The sequence below is a fragment of the Molothrus aeneus genome, chromosome 6 (assembly GCF_037042795.1).
Source record: "Molothrus aeneus isolate 106 chromosome 6, BPBGC_Maene_1.0, whole genome shotgun sequence".
NCBI lineage: Eukaryota > Metazoa > Chordata > Aves > Passeriformes > Icteridae > Molothrus > Molothrus aeneus.
Window position 1 is genome coordinate 48,481,700 of NC_089651.1, and position 17,779 is coordinate 48,499,478.

The 17,779-nt window shown below is 43.0% G+C and overlaps 1 protein-coding gene across 1 annotated transcript in view; it reads right to left on the reverse strand.

Moving 5' to 3' along the window:
• SYNE3 (spectrin repeat containing nuclear envelope family member 3) overlaps positions 1-15,490 on the reverse strand; it is a 46,340-nt gene extending 30,850 nt beyond the window's left edge. The window contains exons 1-4 of the mRNA XM_066551954.1: positions 15,408-15,490; positions 4,218-4,375; positions 1,069-1,241; positions 350-659 (exon numbers count right to left, since the gene is read on the reverse strand). Of these exons, the coding sequence (XP_066408051.1) occupies positions 350-659; positions 1,069-1,241; positions 4,218-4,375; positions 15,408-15,489 (723 nt within the window). The 5' untranslated portion in view covers position 15,490. The remainder of the gene's footprint in view (positions 1-349; positions 660-1,068; positions 1,242-4,217; positions 4,376-15,407) is intronic.
• Between the last annotated feature and the right edge of the window lie 2,289 nt (positions 15,491-17,779).

Consider the following 17,779-nt stretch of genomic DNA (forward strand, 5'->3'; position numbering starts at 1 on the left):
GTTATACATGAACCACTAATGTGCTGAAAGATGAGGAACAATTCAAACTTTATACAGAGATGACCTAAAGCAATATTCACTAGGTCACAGCAAGCAGCCTGCAGTTACTTTACAGCAACACACTATAAAGCACCATGTAAGAGCATCCCAATTAACATGACCCCAGGAGAACAGCTCATCTTGGGACCTGACAATTGTTTCAAACAGTCCATTGACTGAAAGCACAGGGATCCTCAGCTCTGCTTCCTTTTGCATCCCTACCAGGTAAACCCCATCACTCAAGGGGCAAGTAGCATACAGCACTATAGATGGGAGGAATTTGAACACCTCCCACTCTTTATAAGTGTACCTGAGCTTCTTGCCTGATTCCTTCATATTCCACTCTCATTTTCTTCTGAGCATCCTCATCAACGCTGGGGTCACCTATCCTGCTGAACAATGAAGCAGCTTCCTCCAGCAGCCTTTCCAGCAGGACTGACTGATTTAGGACATCACTCTGCAAAACCTGAGCGTGGCTCAGCTGCCACTGCTTCTCCTTTAAGCCAAGCTGTAACTCAATGTCAGGCTCCAAGGTGACCCTCATGTTGTGAATCCATGTGTAAAACTCATTCTGGGCTTTCAGGTACTCACTCCAGTGCAGCCAGACCCACTCAATGCGGCTGTTGGGGAGAGAAGAGAGAGGAGTTAGATGAAACGATGATGGGAGCAGTGGAGACCAACAATTTCAAAAGGCCTTCAAAGCAGTGCACAAGGTTCTCAGCAGTTTTAACTTGCTCTGACTTCTCAGGGTTTGGGTTCACTTCCCAGGTCCTCTCTGCTTTGGGGAGGAAATATTCTGTACAAGGTCCTGACCAAACTCATCACTGCAGACCATGGGGTGGGTGGGCCAGGTTGTGAAGGCAGAGCACTGAGGTTTCACTGATCCTTTCTCCCCACAAAATGCTCATGGGACTGGGATTAGCAGGGAATTGCTATCTACAATCCAGGGAGCAGAGAGAAGCAGGAAGCACTTTATGAAAACACTGGAGGAAAGAGCTGCCTCAACACAGCCAAGATTGTTTGTCTTACCTGTGACAATGAGTGATGTATATGGCTGTCTCTTCCCACAAGGCTTTAATGTCTTTCAGTTTAGAGAGTACCTCATGCTTCTTCTCCTCACTGATGCTGCGAAGAGCAGCATCTGCCTTCACAAGAATCAAGTCCATTTTCAAGCTGCCTTCTGGTTCCAGGGCACGTATTTTCTGTGAGAAAAACAAATTACACTGAAAGCATGGAAAGAAAACAAGGATAATTGATGAAATGTTAACTTTGTTTTTACCCAGGAATCATGAACTCATAGAATCATCTAGGTTGGAAAAGACCCTCACAATCACTGAGTCCAGTTGTTAACACGACACTACCATGGGATGGAAACATTTCTCTACAGCACAGACAATTAACTCTTCCCACCTAACTCCCTGCTGCAGTTTCTCCTGAAAGGAAAATAATGTTTATTCTTAAACACCATAAAGAACTGAATCTAATTGAATACCACACAGCAGTTGAAAAACATTTAAGGTAGCTAAAAAACCAGACCATCCTCTATGAAATGGCTGTGGCTGTGTTTCCATTGCTGTTATAAGGTTACAGCACTGTGTTGCCACAGGCCAGCTGCTCTTCCCCACCTGCCAAAGCACAAAGAGGCAACCTCCACAGGCTACACTGCAACCTCTCCATTTTAAGCTATACTATAAGAAATCATGAAGCATATTAAAAAGGCTTTCTAGAGCAAATAAAGGTTGGTTTAGAAAAGAAGCCAAGAGAAACTAGTGGAATTTTCTGCCTGCAACCAAATTTTGCTTCAACCCTAAATTGTTAAGTTATGAATTGGTGAAAATGTGTATCTTACACAAATAGGAATGCCAGGAACTGAAAGTGGAGTCATCTAATTTTAAGTATCCAGAGATGGAAAAATCAGCACAAGTTCTGTATAATTTAACAGATTAATCATCCCCCAATTCAGATGTCACCTTTCAACATTACTTTATCCAAACTTCTGATACTATCAAATTAGCTTTTCTTGCTGCTCTTCCATAAACTCCTGGCAAACTGAAGACTTTCCAGTTTGAAGAAAAAGGCTTCTACAATGAAAACACCAAGATTTCCAAAATCAGCAATTACTTTTGTTAAAAATTAGGCCTATGGGATTTGATTATGTCAGTTATTACAAAGGTGAGACAAGTAAAAGGGCTTTGGATCTCCAGCCCCACATTCTGGGAAGAGCAAAGCCTGTTCTTTTGGCATGTAGGCAGCACACCTGCCTGTGATGTATCAACAGTTGTTTGCAGAAATTATTTACTGAGAAAGGTGTGATTAACACAATCCAGGGAAGCAGGGCAAAGGGCAGGGCAAAGCAAGAAAATACAAGCCACAGCTATCATCCAACGGGTAAAGTGTAAGACTAAAGCTGTATACTAAGCCTGATATTTTCCAACAATTAGAAGCAAACAACAGCTAGAGAGAAAGCAGTGGCTGTACAGTAATTTTTCTTTTTCAAATCTGTTTTTTACATGACTTGTCTCATTGGCTGACATTTTCATTAACAAATTAACAGAAAATAAACCACAGGAAGGAAGCATGAAAAAAATCTGGCAAGCCAGGTGCAAAAAAAGAACTGAAAACCAAACAGTGGATTTGAACACAGCCAATAGGTGAAGCAGTGAGCACATCATGAGGACATCTGAGCTGGAGACAGAAGCCAGGCCCAGAAGGGAGGCAGGATGAAGGAGCAGGACGGGGTTAAGGTATACACAGGAAGAAAGAACTTGTCAATCTTTAGAATGATGAATCTCCAAAGTGTGAGTTGAAAGAATTTCTTAATATGACTTTTTGCATGTTACAGACTTCCTGTAAAGCCCACAGAAGTAAACAGGCTTCAGCAGTTCAGGCCATATCACATCACCACAAATCTTTAGACCCTATAATTTGTTATCTCTGCCATGAATGTTCCCCCTTTGCCAAACTACCACTCTTCTACTCGAGTTCCTGTGTCTCTTGTGCGTTTCTTGAGACTGTACACATTATAGCTTTCCAGACAAAAGAAAAGGGTGAAAATAATTTAAGGTTAGAAAAATAAAACTATAGACCAAGACAAAATGCTTCAGATTTTTATGACTGACATGCAAGTCTAGCCACCATCCATCACTCCATGAACAGTCTCTGTATTATGCCACAGGCAAGATCCATCCTCCAATAAACCACAGTTAAGGAAAAAGGCTGAAGACATCACTGCAAACTACCTCATCATCCATGTAAGCCTGCAACTTTTTTGTTACACTTCAGAAGAGGGAGACCAAATATAAGTAGACACACAAAAGGAGAGGCTTTGGGGTAAGCAACAATGGGAAAGATCTTGCCATTTAAATTAAAGAACAGATTACTTGGAATTACAGGTAATAAAAGTATAAAAATAGCTTAAATGTTAGTCATAGAAAGATCACCACTCCCTCCAATGGTACAAATGGGACAAACAGGAGTGTTTCCTTCTCTGAGATTACAAGACCTAGATAACATCTAATGAAACTGAAGTTAATGAATGTGAAATCATTGTAAGAGAGCAGGCACAATCTGCAACAGGATCTCACTGAGAAGAGTTATAAAATAGATTAAGTAAAACCAGGAAAAAAAAGAGAACTTTTACCTTTTCATTGAACAGATCATAAAGGGGATCTGTAAACCCTGTTATCATCAGGGTTATGGAAAAGGACAAATGAATTACTCTAAAACAGCCCATTACCAGGACACTGCAATCTTTTTCTATCAGTGCCAGAGTCCTGGAGGGGGCGGAACACTAACATGATCTGATTCTTTTATACTACATGCTGGTTGTCTGCAAATTACTATGGTAATTTGCAGACAACCAGCAACCAAATTGCAACCAAATTGCAACCAATTTGCAACCAAATTGTTCCAGGCTTGAGGAGAGTGTAAACATTTTAACCTGCCAAACCTGCTGCTCGTGTTCCAAATCAATCTGAAAATCTTGGAAGCCAGTGACAGCAAATTGCCATCCTCTTTTTCTACATCTGTAAACAATTTGCAAATAGAAAATTTAAAAGAATACTGATGTGAACCTATCCACACAGGCCCAATGCTCCAACAAGCAGGGGCAGCTGACAATATCCTGATGGAAAACTCCTGAGTGAGAGCCACCTCTGAATCCCATTGCCTTCCCTTACCTCAGTCTCTCTCAGTCTGGCTTCCAGGGCAGATCGAGGTCCTTTGGTGTTGTCATTGATCCTCAGTCTCTCTTGGATGGCCTTCATCCAAGCTTCTGCATTCTCCACGCTGCTGTCAAATTCATCCTGGAGCTGCTGAGTCATCGCATTTGAGGAAGCTGAAAGGACAGGAAACAGGGAGGTAAGCAGGTTTTGGGTAAGATCTGAGCAGGAATGAAAGGCAATCCAAAGGAGAAAGGGAGAGAAGCTAATGATAATGTGGCTTTCCTTTTTGAACAGTAATACCAAAAGCTGCAGCAGGATCGCTGTTCAGTTGAGCACAGAGAACATATCCACAGTGCAGCTTTCCCAAATGAAAATACACCAGGAAACAAAAAGAAGGTGGAGAACTGTGGGAGGATCCTTTACAATAAACAGACTTAATTCAAAGCTTTTAAATGAGATTAATTTGGTGTTTGTGTGTATTCCAGATTAGCTACACCAAACACAAACACCTTCTGTTTCTTCCCAGAGCCATGTCGGTGTAAAACTCTTCCAATGCCCTTCCAGGCTCATGTACTGAGCACCTGACACCAGAGTAATGAAGTACTTTGGCACATGCTTAACTTAGAGGTGTATAAAGTGCTGTTGTAGAGGTGTTAAAGCTGCTGAGAACAGGATCAGCTGCTTAGACTCTCAGTTAACTTCTGCTGAGACCATGCAGAGGTTACCTGAATGCACATGCAGTGAGTCTGGGATACACAGGCAATGGGAACTGGCCAGCAACTTCCAAGACAAACCACAAACAAGACTTCGCAGGGGATTATCAGCCCTGGTGGATGTCTTCTTTTGCCATCTCTTTTACTCCATACCAGGCTCCAAGCTTTTAATTTTGCTCTCCCTCTCTCCTGCTGCCCATTCCCAATCAGCAGGAACGTGTGATGCTTGGTTGCTCTGTTTAGAGCACAAACTCTCCACTGCCCAGACAGGCTCCTTTGTGCCTGTACAATAGAGCAGAGCCATCCTAGGCTCACCCCTAGGACTGCTGGACTAAACTCCACTAATAAGGATGAGCCATAACAGAGCACCCTGTAGGTCAGCTCCACCGAAGTGAACAGAATGAGAGCCACTGCCATTCAATGGGTTTGGATCACATCCTACAACTACTGCCAGCCAAGCAGCCAGTGTTTTGTGGAAAATAAAATATTCTTCCTCTTCGTTATTCATCATTGAAAGATTTTTTCAGGACAAAGTTTGAGACTTAATTACTGAGCCCAAGTTTGTTGTGCAGAATTCAGTTCCACAGAGCTCCTCAGCTTCCATGAAACAATTCATGTGGAAGAAGTGCTCAGTGTGAGAGGCAGAGCATGGCTCCTGGTGAAGCTAGGCCAATGGTGCTTTGCAACCACCATAGCTCTCAGCAGCTCAGTCTTTGCAAGAGAGAGCCATCATCTGCTCACAAGCAGAAAGCTCCCCACCATCCTGCCAATGTTCCTCTCCATGAGGTAACAGGATTCATGCAATATTAGGTCCTTCCCTGCAGCTCCCAGTCAGTTTTCTTCCACATTGGACCAGAGAAAAGAAAATGTCAGCATTCACAACAGTCTGATCTGTTGCTTCCTGGCTGTCAGCAGGCTTTCTACTCAACAGGTCCCAGAACAGAACAAAAGAACTGCAGAGCAGCTACTACACCACCCATGGGGAGAGCTGGAGCAGAGGATGGGGTCAGAGCTCCTGTGCGGACCAGCAGAGTTGCATTTTCATGAAAGATGGAATTCCTACCTAAGTGAGACTTGTCAGACAGGACAGAATCTAAGGCTGTAGCTCTCAGAACCTGAGAGTAGCTTTAGAAAGAGTGACCTCACCTTGAGAAATTTTTAAAAATAAAACAGGATGTACTGGATTTAGCGAGGGTGGTGTGGCATGGGGCAGCTACTCCCTCTCTCCAATATAAAAAACATGACAGGATATATAATTAAACCTAAAATCATTGACTTACATCACAACAGTGCTAAAGAGGAAGGCAGCTAATGGAGTAATGTTATTTTCAGTGGATTGCTAGATAGCTGTGTCCTTCTCCAACTATGACTGGTTCAGAACTGACATTTCTGAACTACAATAATCCAGTTCTTGGAAAAGAGCACACATCTCATCACAGCTGAAAAACCAACTCATTTTCACATGAACATTTCTCACTATATCTGGCAGTTGTAGAGGGACTGTCCTCTAAAACTCCCCTAGTTACACACATACATACATACATTTCTAGGCAAACAGTTTCTGAATGCTGAAGTATGAGCTGTGGTGGTTCCAAATTATGCTATTGTGAAACAAAACCTCACAGGGCATTTGCTGGATAGACCCTGACGAGAAGTGGCATTCATTTCCTAGGAGAGGTTTCTATTCCTGGCAACATCCATATCATATTTAAAACTGGCTTCAGTACTCCAGTCACGGAGTAGCCAATACAGAACATAATGTTATCCTAGTCCTATTTTTTACATAAAGTTGAGGGCAATCTAACATGGTTAAGAAGCAGTGGAAAACCTGTTGTCATCCAACAGGAAGAAAACCCCACTCACACTCTGCCCTCATGCTGCTGCTCTCTGAACACAAGGAATTTCTGTCAAAACCTCACAGTAACACAGCCTCCCCCAACCCACACACAGTCAATCCACGTAAGCAGTCAACACAGGAAACCACAAAAAAAGTTATTTCAGTATTAAGAGCACCAGCTTGCAAAGGAAGAGAAACACTTTGCTACTCCAACTACAGGCAATAAAATATCATTGACTGATTTTGACCAACTAATTCCTGTATCTAGTACCACAAAGATGACTAAATTTAGCATGGACTCAATGCCCATGTGGATTTCATAGTGGTTACAACCTGCAATATCTGACATGGGTTTGGGCTGCCTTTTGAGACCTCCTGTCCTCCCTCTGTGCAGGGCAGCCAGATGCTGGCTGAAGCTATCAGCTACAGTGCCTGACTTTTGCTCTGGAACCCTTCCCAAGCACTAACAGCATGGTTTATATCTGCAAGGTAAAAGTATGATTTCTGACTTACTCTCTGCTTGGGAGGAAGAACAACTGCTGTCTATTTGAGATATGGCAAGATCTGTAACTCCTCTGCAAGTTCTTCTAAAGCTGGGACTAATGATTAGTGGATAAAAGTTAACCATTCAAGAGCATTCACCCCATTTCTCTTGCATCATTGGAACTAAAAGATTGAGCAATACTTCTGGAGATGAAATTAAGCAATAGTACTGGACCCTGATCAGCACAAAAAGGACAAAGGAGGCACAGTGGCTCCTGGAGCCACAGAGCTAAGCTGTGGAGCTGGGCAAAGCCATCATTCACACACCAACCTGTAACAGCAGCAGACCATTAGGGCCACCTGTACAGTGGTACAACAGCCCCTGTCCCAGGCTCAGCCTCTGGGACCCACTGTGCCATGGAAAGTCTTCCCTTAATCACCAGTGAGATCCTCTGAGCAATCTGTCCAAAACTGTTTTTCTCACAGTTATTTTCAAACACATCCAGCTGTTTAAAACCTCTTTCCATTTAATGCCACTTGAATCAGTGTATTAATTCATACTGGGGAAAGCACATTTACGCTGTAGAAATCACTTGGCATCTCTATACATGTTACTAAATTAGGGCAATAACTGTGTGTAAGAAATTCTGGCATAGATAATGAGATGATGAGCAAAACCAAGGTTTATTTGTCCAGATGCAGGAACAGTTTCTTGGCAGAGGTAATGAAGAAGTGTATTTCAGGGTGTTAAACAGAACTGACCCAGGACAACTCCTGCAGCATCTCCACAGGTTACAAAAAGCACATTTTAGGAACAGGAAAATGTAAGGCAGATTACCCGCAGAAACCTGTAGTTGACCTTGTCCCACAACACTACTCTTCTTGCTTTCCCTGAATCACCCCTGTGACCCCCAGAACACCTCTTGGCAGTGTCTGGGTAGGCACACCACATTTCAGTGCCACAGAGGGATGATGCCTCAGCCTTTGCCCAACCCTGCCAGATCCACTGCACACCCACAGCACAACCAGGGCTTGCTCTGCTTTGTCTGAGGCTGTTCCATAGCTGCACCTTTGGAGGAGGGAAAGGTGAACACCTGACACAGCCCATCCTTGTCTCAAGTCAGCATCACTCCTCTCCCCTCTCTCAGCCAAGCACAAAACCATTTAGCAAGGAGGGAAGTCAGAGTACTCCTACCACCTCTCCCCAAAATCCTGGAGAAGGAAGGGGCAGCTGGAAGGATGCTGGGGGGCACACACACTGTACCCCCAGCTCTCCCACAGGCTGAACACCACAGCATGAATTAGTGAGATCCAAAGCAACAGCAAGCTGGGTTTTGCTTTTAAAATCTGCTCCAACTGGGCTGGGCTGTGCTGAAGAGATGCAGAGGCAGCTTTGTTTCAGCTTCTTGGAACCATCTTGCTGAAGGAGCAGATAAATGAAGTAGCTGACTGCCCTGCCTCATAGCCCTGGGAGCCAGGGACATCTCTGGGTTTCCACTGCAGACCCTGACACAGACACAGGCAGAGGTCACTCCTCATGTGACCCACGTGGCACTCACTGGGCAATTTCTCTGAGCATTTCTTAAGTACAGCCACTGCAGGAGCCATGCCAGTGCATCTGATAACTCTTCTGGGACATGGCAAGACTTATTTAATATTTGTAATACACTACTGAGAGCTTTTAAAGTTATTTTGCAAGTTTTAGGATTGTCCTATTATTTTGCAATATTTTCTAATCAACTATTTTCTCTCTGCCAGTCACACTGGGGGTTCCATCTTTTTGGTGTTTGTTTTTTTTTTTAATTTAAATCTCTTAAAGCATTTCTTACAACCACTCCCATTTTACACATTCTTTTAAGCCCTACATTTATAGAACACAGGCTTTAAAATTGTTTCAATATGTCTTGGATTCTTATGCTCATGTACTACTTGACTGGTTTCCAGAACCCAGTTCTTAAAAAAATAAAAGTACAAAAATGCTCCAGGAAAATTCAAACCACTCACCATTAGGGAGACTATTTTCCAATTATTGAAATACTTCAAACTTTTCATAACCCTTTTCATTTGGTTCTGGGATTGAATGTGGAAAAAAAAAGCCCACTGAACTGTATCAAATTTTAGACAAATGTATGAGTGTGGAAGCAATTTTGGTTCTGGGAATTGTATCTGGGACAATTTAGTAACTTTTCAGCTTCCCTAGATACTATAAAGGGAGCTCTGAGGAGGCACAGAGCTGGGAGCTCTGTCTGCTTCAGACTGGAGCAGAGGTCAGGACCTGGCACAGACCACAGAGCATTGACCACAGCCTTTCCAAAGTTGAATATTCTTGGTCTACTCCAGAAGGAGCTGCTGTGAATTTTGAAGGCAGCCAGCCTTACCAGCCTTCCTGAAAGCCTCCAGGACAGCAGCTGCACCCATGCAGAGCCCAGCTAACCTGCCTGAGTAGGTGCAGAAGCTCTCAAGGTTTCAAATAAAAGGTGCAGTTATTTCCAGCATAATCTTTGAGAGGCTCAAAACATAATCCTATCACTTTGGTCATCTTCCAACACAGCCCTCCCTCTCCTGTGTTACTGGTAGTGAATGTTTATGACAGTCAGCAATTGTTTGTCCTAATTAACAAGCTAGACTGTGAATAGGGGGGTTTTTGGAATAAACACATCCATATCCTCATTACAAGCATCCCCTTCATCCAAGGAATGCAACACTCTGAGTACAGACAGCACTCGTCCATATCATAGCCTCTTCCTCTCCCTTACAAAACAATCCACAGGAAACCTATGGCTAATGCAAGGCATTCTGCCACAACACAGTCACACCTGACAATATTCTCTTTGTTACCAAAACCTGAAAAGCAGAGACATGTTCTGTGCAGGCTAACTCTCAGAAAATGCCTGATTTTTTTCAGCCATTTGCTTAAAAACTGATTTCAGACTATGGTGAGAACCAGTACAAGTGGGATATCTTTTTTTTTCCTAAGATTGCTGGGAAAAATATATAATTCCCAGGTCTAAGAAACCATTTTCTTAAAAAAAAAGGGATTGAAATTTAAAAATAGTTTTATACTCGAATGGAATCATAGCATACACGTAAGGCAGAATTGAGTCCTAGGGCCATCTTCCCTTCCAGGGAATGCTAAACAATAGATCTGCTCACAGCATTTTTATTTCAATCTTCAAGTCATTTGGAAGAAAAAATAGTAAGTGAGGACACTTAATTACAAGTCTCTCCCCATTCCATACATTTCACACACAAACTTCTGCATTTCCAGGTCACTCTAGGAGACAGGTTGGTCTTCCATGATTCCATTAGATAAGTAAAATGAAGGGTTTAGTTCTGGTCTACAACTTTTTTTCACCATCAAGGAGACAGAGCATCTGCATTAGACAGCTGTCTGGTTTAGATTTTGCTTTTCTATCCCCACATTATTGAGTTATAAACAGTCTTTAGAGCGTTTATTCAGTCAGCCCTCCTGGAAAGTAAGGCTATCCTATCCCTTTTACAGATAACAATTTGGGTTCAAAGACACTTTGTTTCTTGCCTCTGAGCAATAAGGAAATACTTGAAAGGACAAGAACAAAGTCGAAGACTCTGTTAATAAATGCTGCAGAGGGTGATTTTCAGCCTCTTCTAATCTGTACCACTTCAAGTGTCTGCTGAGAAGCAGATATCTTTTTAGTGACTTTAAACTTAATGACAAGAGCCTTCATTTTCCTAGTTACCATTCACAGACACTTTAGTCTGGGAAATCACAGGTTTAACACCTCTGCTCTACAGCTTCAGGAAGGATTCTTCAGGTCCAGGGAATCTGATGGGGAGATTACCCAGGAAATATCTGTGGGTTTACCAGCAATCTGCATCTTGAGCAGCTGGAGACAAGTTCTCGAGTAGATTTGGTTTCAACTTTTGTCAACTCCCTAAGTTTTACCATCAGTCAGCCAACAAAAACGCCCTGCAAGCCAACAGCATTAATTTCACAGTCTCTGGAGACTAGAATTTATGTATTCAATTATCTCCCACTTGTCCTCCACAGGACTGTATGATTCCTCAGTACTGGGCACCAGTCTCAGCACTGATATACTGATAATAAACCCCTGTGGTATCTGCTCCTTGCCAGAGATCAGTGAACAATCCAGAGTGAATAATATACCTGATAAATCATTTCTCTTTTGCTGATCATATTATTGTGTACAGACAACCTCATTTTCTTAGAGGTGTGGTTATCTCTATTTGCCAAAAATACTTTGCAAATTAGTTTTGCTCTGCAGACTATTCCCAAGTAACTCTTCCAGGCAATCCTTCATACCCCAGCTGTGCTGCTTAGCGTTGGTTTGGCATCATGACCCTAATGAGAAATTGCCCATCTTCCCTGGCTAGCTGGGAACAGCTCTCCCTGTTTGAGTGCAGTTTGTCACACGGCAGCTCCCAAGGGCCAGTGCCACAATCAGGACTCCAGAGTGTTAAGCCACATAGGACCAGTGAGCTGTCACAGCACCCTGGCTGAACAGAAGTGCCCCACAGTTAAAAGGATAATACCTCTGTCCCAAAGAGATTACAGAGGACAAGTTGGAAGGGGTTTGGCAATGAAAGAAGGCATCAGTGTGTACTTAGGGACATGGAGTGCTGGAGGGAAGAAAAGGCTGTCACAGCCTTCAGCTGCATTGCCACTGCTCTGTGCAAGCTGCAGTGCTTCCACCCCCCATGCCCCTCACCCTGGAAGCAGAGATACTCAGAAAGAGACCATCAAGCCCAGCTGGAGCATGTGGCCTCAGCAGAGGCTGGACCTCACACCAGGAAAGGGGAATCACTGCACTGACCAACAGGCTGTGGTGGGACACCCTGGGTAGGAGCCCTGTGATTCCATAGCCAGTCGGTGTGAGAGAGAGGCACTTCCAGGCAAGGAGCCATACCAGAAGTGGGATAATTCACCTTCTTCAGGAACCCTCTGTTCTGAAGTGGTCCACAGTTGTAATATGAATGCTCAGGGCAGCAGGATGTCAATCTGTCTGTAAGTCTGTATTCTTTCCTATTACGCATTGCTGTTTCCACATTTGGATCTGGGGGGGGTTTAAACATGCAATTTTTTCCCCTTACAGTGTTAAAATATTTTTTTACTATCATTTGACTATTTCACCTCTGAGTGTGTAACTTGAAGCAATAAGCACATGGCTTTTAAACTCATAAATCTTTAGAGTCAAGTATGTACCAGAAATATTTCTTAGAAACTTGCAAGTATTTTGCAAGAATGCTCTAAGGGCACAGGTCTTTTGTCCCATTTAGAACAGCTGAAGGACTAACTCTCCAAAACAAGATTTCTCAGATATATCTTTCAAAACATTATCAGTTCAGTTATGCTAATGATATATTTATACAGTGAAAGTGAGACTTATGGAATTGGAAAAAAAAGTAGCAAGTAGGACAATACTAATTTTAGATACTAAAGCTGTTGATTAAGAGTTATTTTCTTGGGATCAAAGCATATGGTTATGGAAAAATTAGCAGATTTTAACTTGCATGGAACAGAAAGATCCGTTTATATAAAGAAGGAGAAAAATGACCCCTGAAAGAGATGAACACCTGCAATGCTGCCAACATACAGGAGGCTATACCGAAACAGTAAACAGCCATACCTAAACAGTCAGCACTCTGTACATAATTAAAAGTAGTATTTGCATTAATCTGATAATATCAGGCTTTATATTGCAAAACAGCACTGGTTTGTGTTCAGAGAAACCCACAGACAAACAAGGCCTGCCTATGTCCCAAACAAAACACACTATTGGAACCGTCAGCAACCTCATCCCAGAAACAAAGTAGACCACTGCAAAACGTGGGTTATGAATTAATTTTGAGTGGTTGAGAACATTTTTGGAATTGAATTAAACAGGCTGCATTCTCGTGACTCATTTTTGCCTGAAGGGTTGCAGTTTCCACGTCTCTGTCCCCCTCGCACGGTGGGAGCTGGCCAGGCTCTGTGGCTCAGGAGCGCGGCCACATCTGGGCTCGGCCTCACGGGGCCTGCAGCCGGCCGGGACTGCGCGGCGGGCAGGAGAACGCCGTGTTAACACTCCTTTATCCCTGATCGGGACAGAAATCCTGGGCTCTATAAACCCAGAGGGGGTCTCAACCTCGTCCTGCTGAGATTCCTCGACCCTCAAGCGGAGCAAACCGGCAGCAGGAGCCAGCAGTGAGCCGCGTTTGTCGGCAGCCGTCCCCCAGCCAGGGGGACCAGAGGGTTGTTAAAGCTGTTAAATCTGTTAAATCTGTGATCGCAGATAATGACCACGCTGAGCAGCACAAAGCCAATGCTGCTGCTTCTCACTCGTGTCATTCACTAGCAACTGCCTTTCGGAATGGAGTATTCCAAGAGACCAAAGCTGTTTCCACCCCCCCCGCAAACATCTGAAGAGATCCGGCGGCTCCTGCTCCGTTCGGACCCCAAGGGGGCCTCAGGGCGTGCTGCTCCTCAGCAAGTTTGAAAATTCCACCCTAAATATCCCTGGTGTGACAACGTTCACAGGGGTCCGAGGATGAGGGAAGAGATGAGGATCTGACTCCATGTTTCAGAAGGCTTGATTTATTATTTTATGATATATATTATATTAAATCTATACTAAAAGAATAGAAGAAAGGATTTAGTCAGAAGGCTAGCTAAGAATAGAAAAAGAAAGAATGAATAACAAAGGCTTCTGTCTTGGACAGAGAATCCAAGCCAGCTGACTGTGATTCTGTGATTGGCCTTTAATTAGAAACAACCACACGAGACCAATCACAGATGCCCCTGTTGCATTCCACAGCAGCAGATAACCATTGTTTACATTTTGTTCCTGAGGCCTGTCAGCTTCTCAGGAGGAAAAATCCTAAGGAAAGGATTTTTCATAAAAGATGTCTGTGACACCCTGGGACTGCCGGAGAGCTAACACAGAGATACGTTTAGAGCAACAGGGGTCCATATCAGCCAAGGGTTGGTACACACACAGGTAGACATAGCACTACCTCTTCTCAAGTACTTGAAAGAAGGAAGAGGTATAAAGCTATGGCTTTGTTTAACCCGAGTAATAACAGAATTCTTCTACAAGGAGTAATAGACATCATGGCACAAACTCAACTTTGGTCTAAAAGAAATAAAAATATCTCCCTACTAGTCTCCAAAGCTATCTTCTAAAGATAACACAAACACCTGCTGTATTTTAAAGGCATTTCATATCACTGAAATTTTTCTCCAGTATTTCCCTTTCAATTTACAGATCAGGGCTCAGCAGGTACCTTGCAAAAGGTTGATTCATAAAACAGGAGAAGCCAGTTATCCTCTTCCTGAAGGAAAATATGTTCAGCTCTGATGAGGACAACTGCTGAAGCACCACAGAGCAGAGCCTCCAATGACCTTGTTTGGGTTCAATGAGCACAACACAAGCAAGAGTGTTTGTGCAAACTATGCTCCCTAGTTAAAAAATAAATCTGAATTTCTATAGTCCCCTTTTTTTCTTATTGCATACCCCCAGGTCATGTTTCAACAGTTATATATGCGACATTAAACTGAAACTTCAGGGATCTCAGCAGTCCCAGTTCAGCAAACATTTTAGGGCTGCAAAAGCTGATATCACGTCTTGAGTGCCAGCCACACTCCCAGCTCCCAACAGACTCTCTCTATTAACTTCACCAACTGTCCCTTATCTCCAACCCTTCTGCTGCACACACTGTAAGGATATTTTGGCTTCCTTTCTTCTGCCTTACATCAAGGAGCTCCCGCATCCGGGCCTGCTGCTCACAAAACAATTTATCAGGCCTTATTTCACTGCACTGGGCCCTCACCCTTGGGCCCCCACCCTTTCCCCCGGCACTGTGGCAGCAGCCAGGAGGGAGGCGTGGGCTGGCTCTGGAGAAAAGCGCGCGAATGGGCTGATCCTGGCACCCTTCACAGCTGGCTGCTGCCAGAACCCTCTGTCATGGCTCTCCTGCAGCAGGCCACTGACTTCTAGTTCCCCTTCCACTAGAATTCAAATCTGTGAAATTTCAAGACACTTGATATCTTTAACACTTCCATGTCTCTGGGAAATTTAATGCAAAGCAGAAAATGAGTGCAAAAGTTATTAGGAGCCAAAAGATACAGACACACTGCCTGTCACAACCATCTCACTACATTATGAAATAAATGTAACCTTGTAAAAACCTTACCAAAATCCTGGGAAATCTGGTAAAAAGGATAGGTGAAAGTCTGTGGGGATTCCATCAAAGTTTCCTGCTGGCTTCCCAGCATGGCAGCCACAATCCAGCCTGTCCTTCACTGGGCGTTAGAACAGCAATTTCGCACAGTTGGCAGCACGAGTAAGTCTGGCACGAAGAGAAACCAGTGGCTTCCTCCTTACTAATGTAGAGGAAGCACAGGACTTCCTCTCTGCCTCCTCCCGTGCCTGCAGGAGTGAAAGAGGAGATGGCAATCCAAACATATATCAGTGCAGAAAAAAATAAAAAAAGAGAAAGAAAAGAAACCCAGAGCAGGGCATGCTGCCACTGTTTAAAACGTAGGTGAGATTTAAATAGCAATAATCCCCAGAAACTATCTAGTTCAGGTCATCAACTAACAAGCTGGTTAATTCCTGTAAGGATTAATGCTTGAAATTATTATGCCTGACAGATGTTTGCTGAATGGCAACTGAATACACAGGATGGAGACCAGCAAGAAGGAAAAGTGCAGACAGGTACGTCAGAGCTGAGATTTTAGAAATCATTAACTCATGCTCTAACATAATAATAATTTTCCTTATCTTCCACTTCTTTTTTGCTCTCAAGGTTTCTAGCAGGAAATTCCCTTCACAGACTGACACACTAATCTAGATTCTGCTCTCAGTTACAATCATGCAAAACAAAAAGGAAGTTAGCTGATATTTTCAGGAAATACGTCTGCTGCACAATTTGGCTGAATGGAATATACTTTGCAGGCATTACCTGTCCCTCATGATGCAGCACGTGATGAATTTTCCTTCTCTAATTCCCCAAAACTATTGGAAAATATAAAGCAGCATTCTCCCTTGATTAATTAAGATCCTGCTTTTAGACATTCTATAAAACCCACTGGTTTGGTCTATCTAGCCCACTACCATTTGCATCATCCTAATGGTGTAGATCTAATACTCTCCAGGACCAAAAAGGTGCCACTTACTCAAGGTGGTGTAAATCCAAAGCAGGTCCATAAGGCCACAATCTCTCAACCTTTTTAGTTGCTGTATGCCATACTTTATATTACACTGAGCAGCATTTCTAGAATTACAACTAATATGGAGGAGAGGTGGAGAAACCAGTGAAAGCAAAACATGGGGAGGGGGAAACTTGCTTTGAATTCTACCTCCAAATTAGAAGCTACAGATAAAAACAGGGATAAAACTGTGAACCATTTTAGAATCAGGCAGTACCAGGGAAGAGCACAGGGAAAAACTGAAGAGAGGAACAAAGATGGATGAAAACCTAGGTGGAAGAACAACAGTGGAATAGAAAATGTTTATCAAGCTAACCTGTGAAGTTGCTAATACAGAGAATTAACAGAAGACCAGTAGCCTTAGAGAGACTGTGATCCCCGTGTGCGGTGGTGACCTCAGCTCAGCCAACCAAACAGAATTTCAGTAAAAAAAAAACAACCCACAGGACAGAAGAGGAGGAACATCTTAAGAATTAGCAGTGCTGATTGTACCTCTAGAGAGGGAACTGATATATCAGCTATTTTCAACTGTCTTATTAGCCTTTTGCTAACATGAATAATCCTCAGAACTATATGAATACCTCAAAACACATCAGGATGAGAACATCTCAAAACACATGCAGACTAAACTATATGATGCCTAGGGGACATAAACTGGAGATTGGTCCACTTATCTGAAGTCAAATCATGGTTGTTTTAGAATTGTGTTGTTTGAATGGGGGGTTTTAAATGCCTATAAGTGAACCCCTTTATCACTTTTCCCTTGCTCTCTCTCTCTCTTGTGGTATATCCACAATCACTGCAAATTTGCCATAGTCCTGACAAGAAAAAATAATATTTTTTAAAAAGTACTGAAACTAGTAGTACTGAAAAAGCAGAGCAAACGTGGCTAACATCAGCTATGCACAGCAGCTTCTAAAACAAGGTAAGAATCAGTCTCTTCGGATGACCAATCCAGAAGGCAAAGGAGCTCCCCTGGGGAGTACAGACAGCCACAAGCTCAAGGCAGCAATGAGAGGATCAAACTAACAGTGAAAAATGCAGCATTCCCACAAAACTTTCTGTAAGTTAGTATCACAACATGTTTAAAATATATAAATACCACATTACCACTTGAGCATAATTCCCTTTAGAGTGAACTTGATTTTTCCGTATTTTTAAGGAAACCAGGTTCAAGAAAATATTCCAAATGTCCCCACAACATCTGACCTGCCATTCTCTTTTTTCCCATATAAAGAAGTCCATTTTCAGTTTCAGCAAGGGATGAATTTTTTTCCCACTCTTCTGGCCAGCTATCATTTCGGTTGTGGTAGCAGAAAGCATTTGAATGGCCCCTTCTTCGGGCTGACATGTC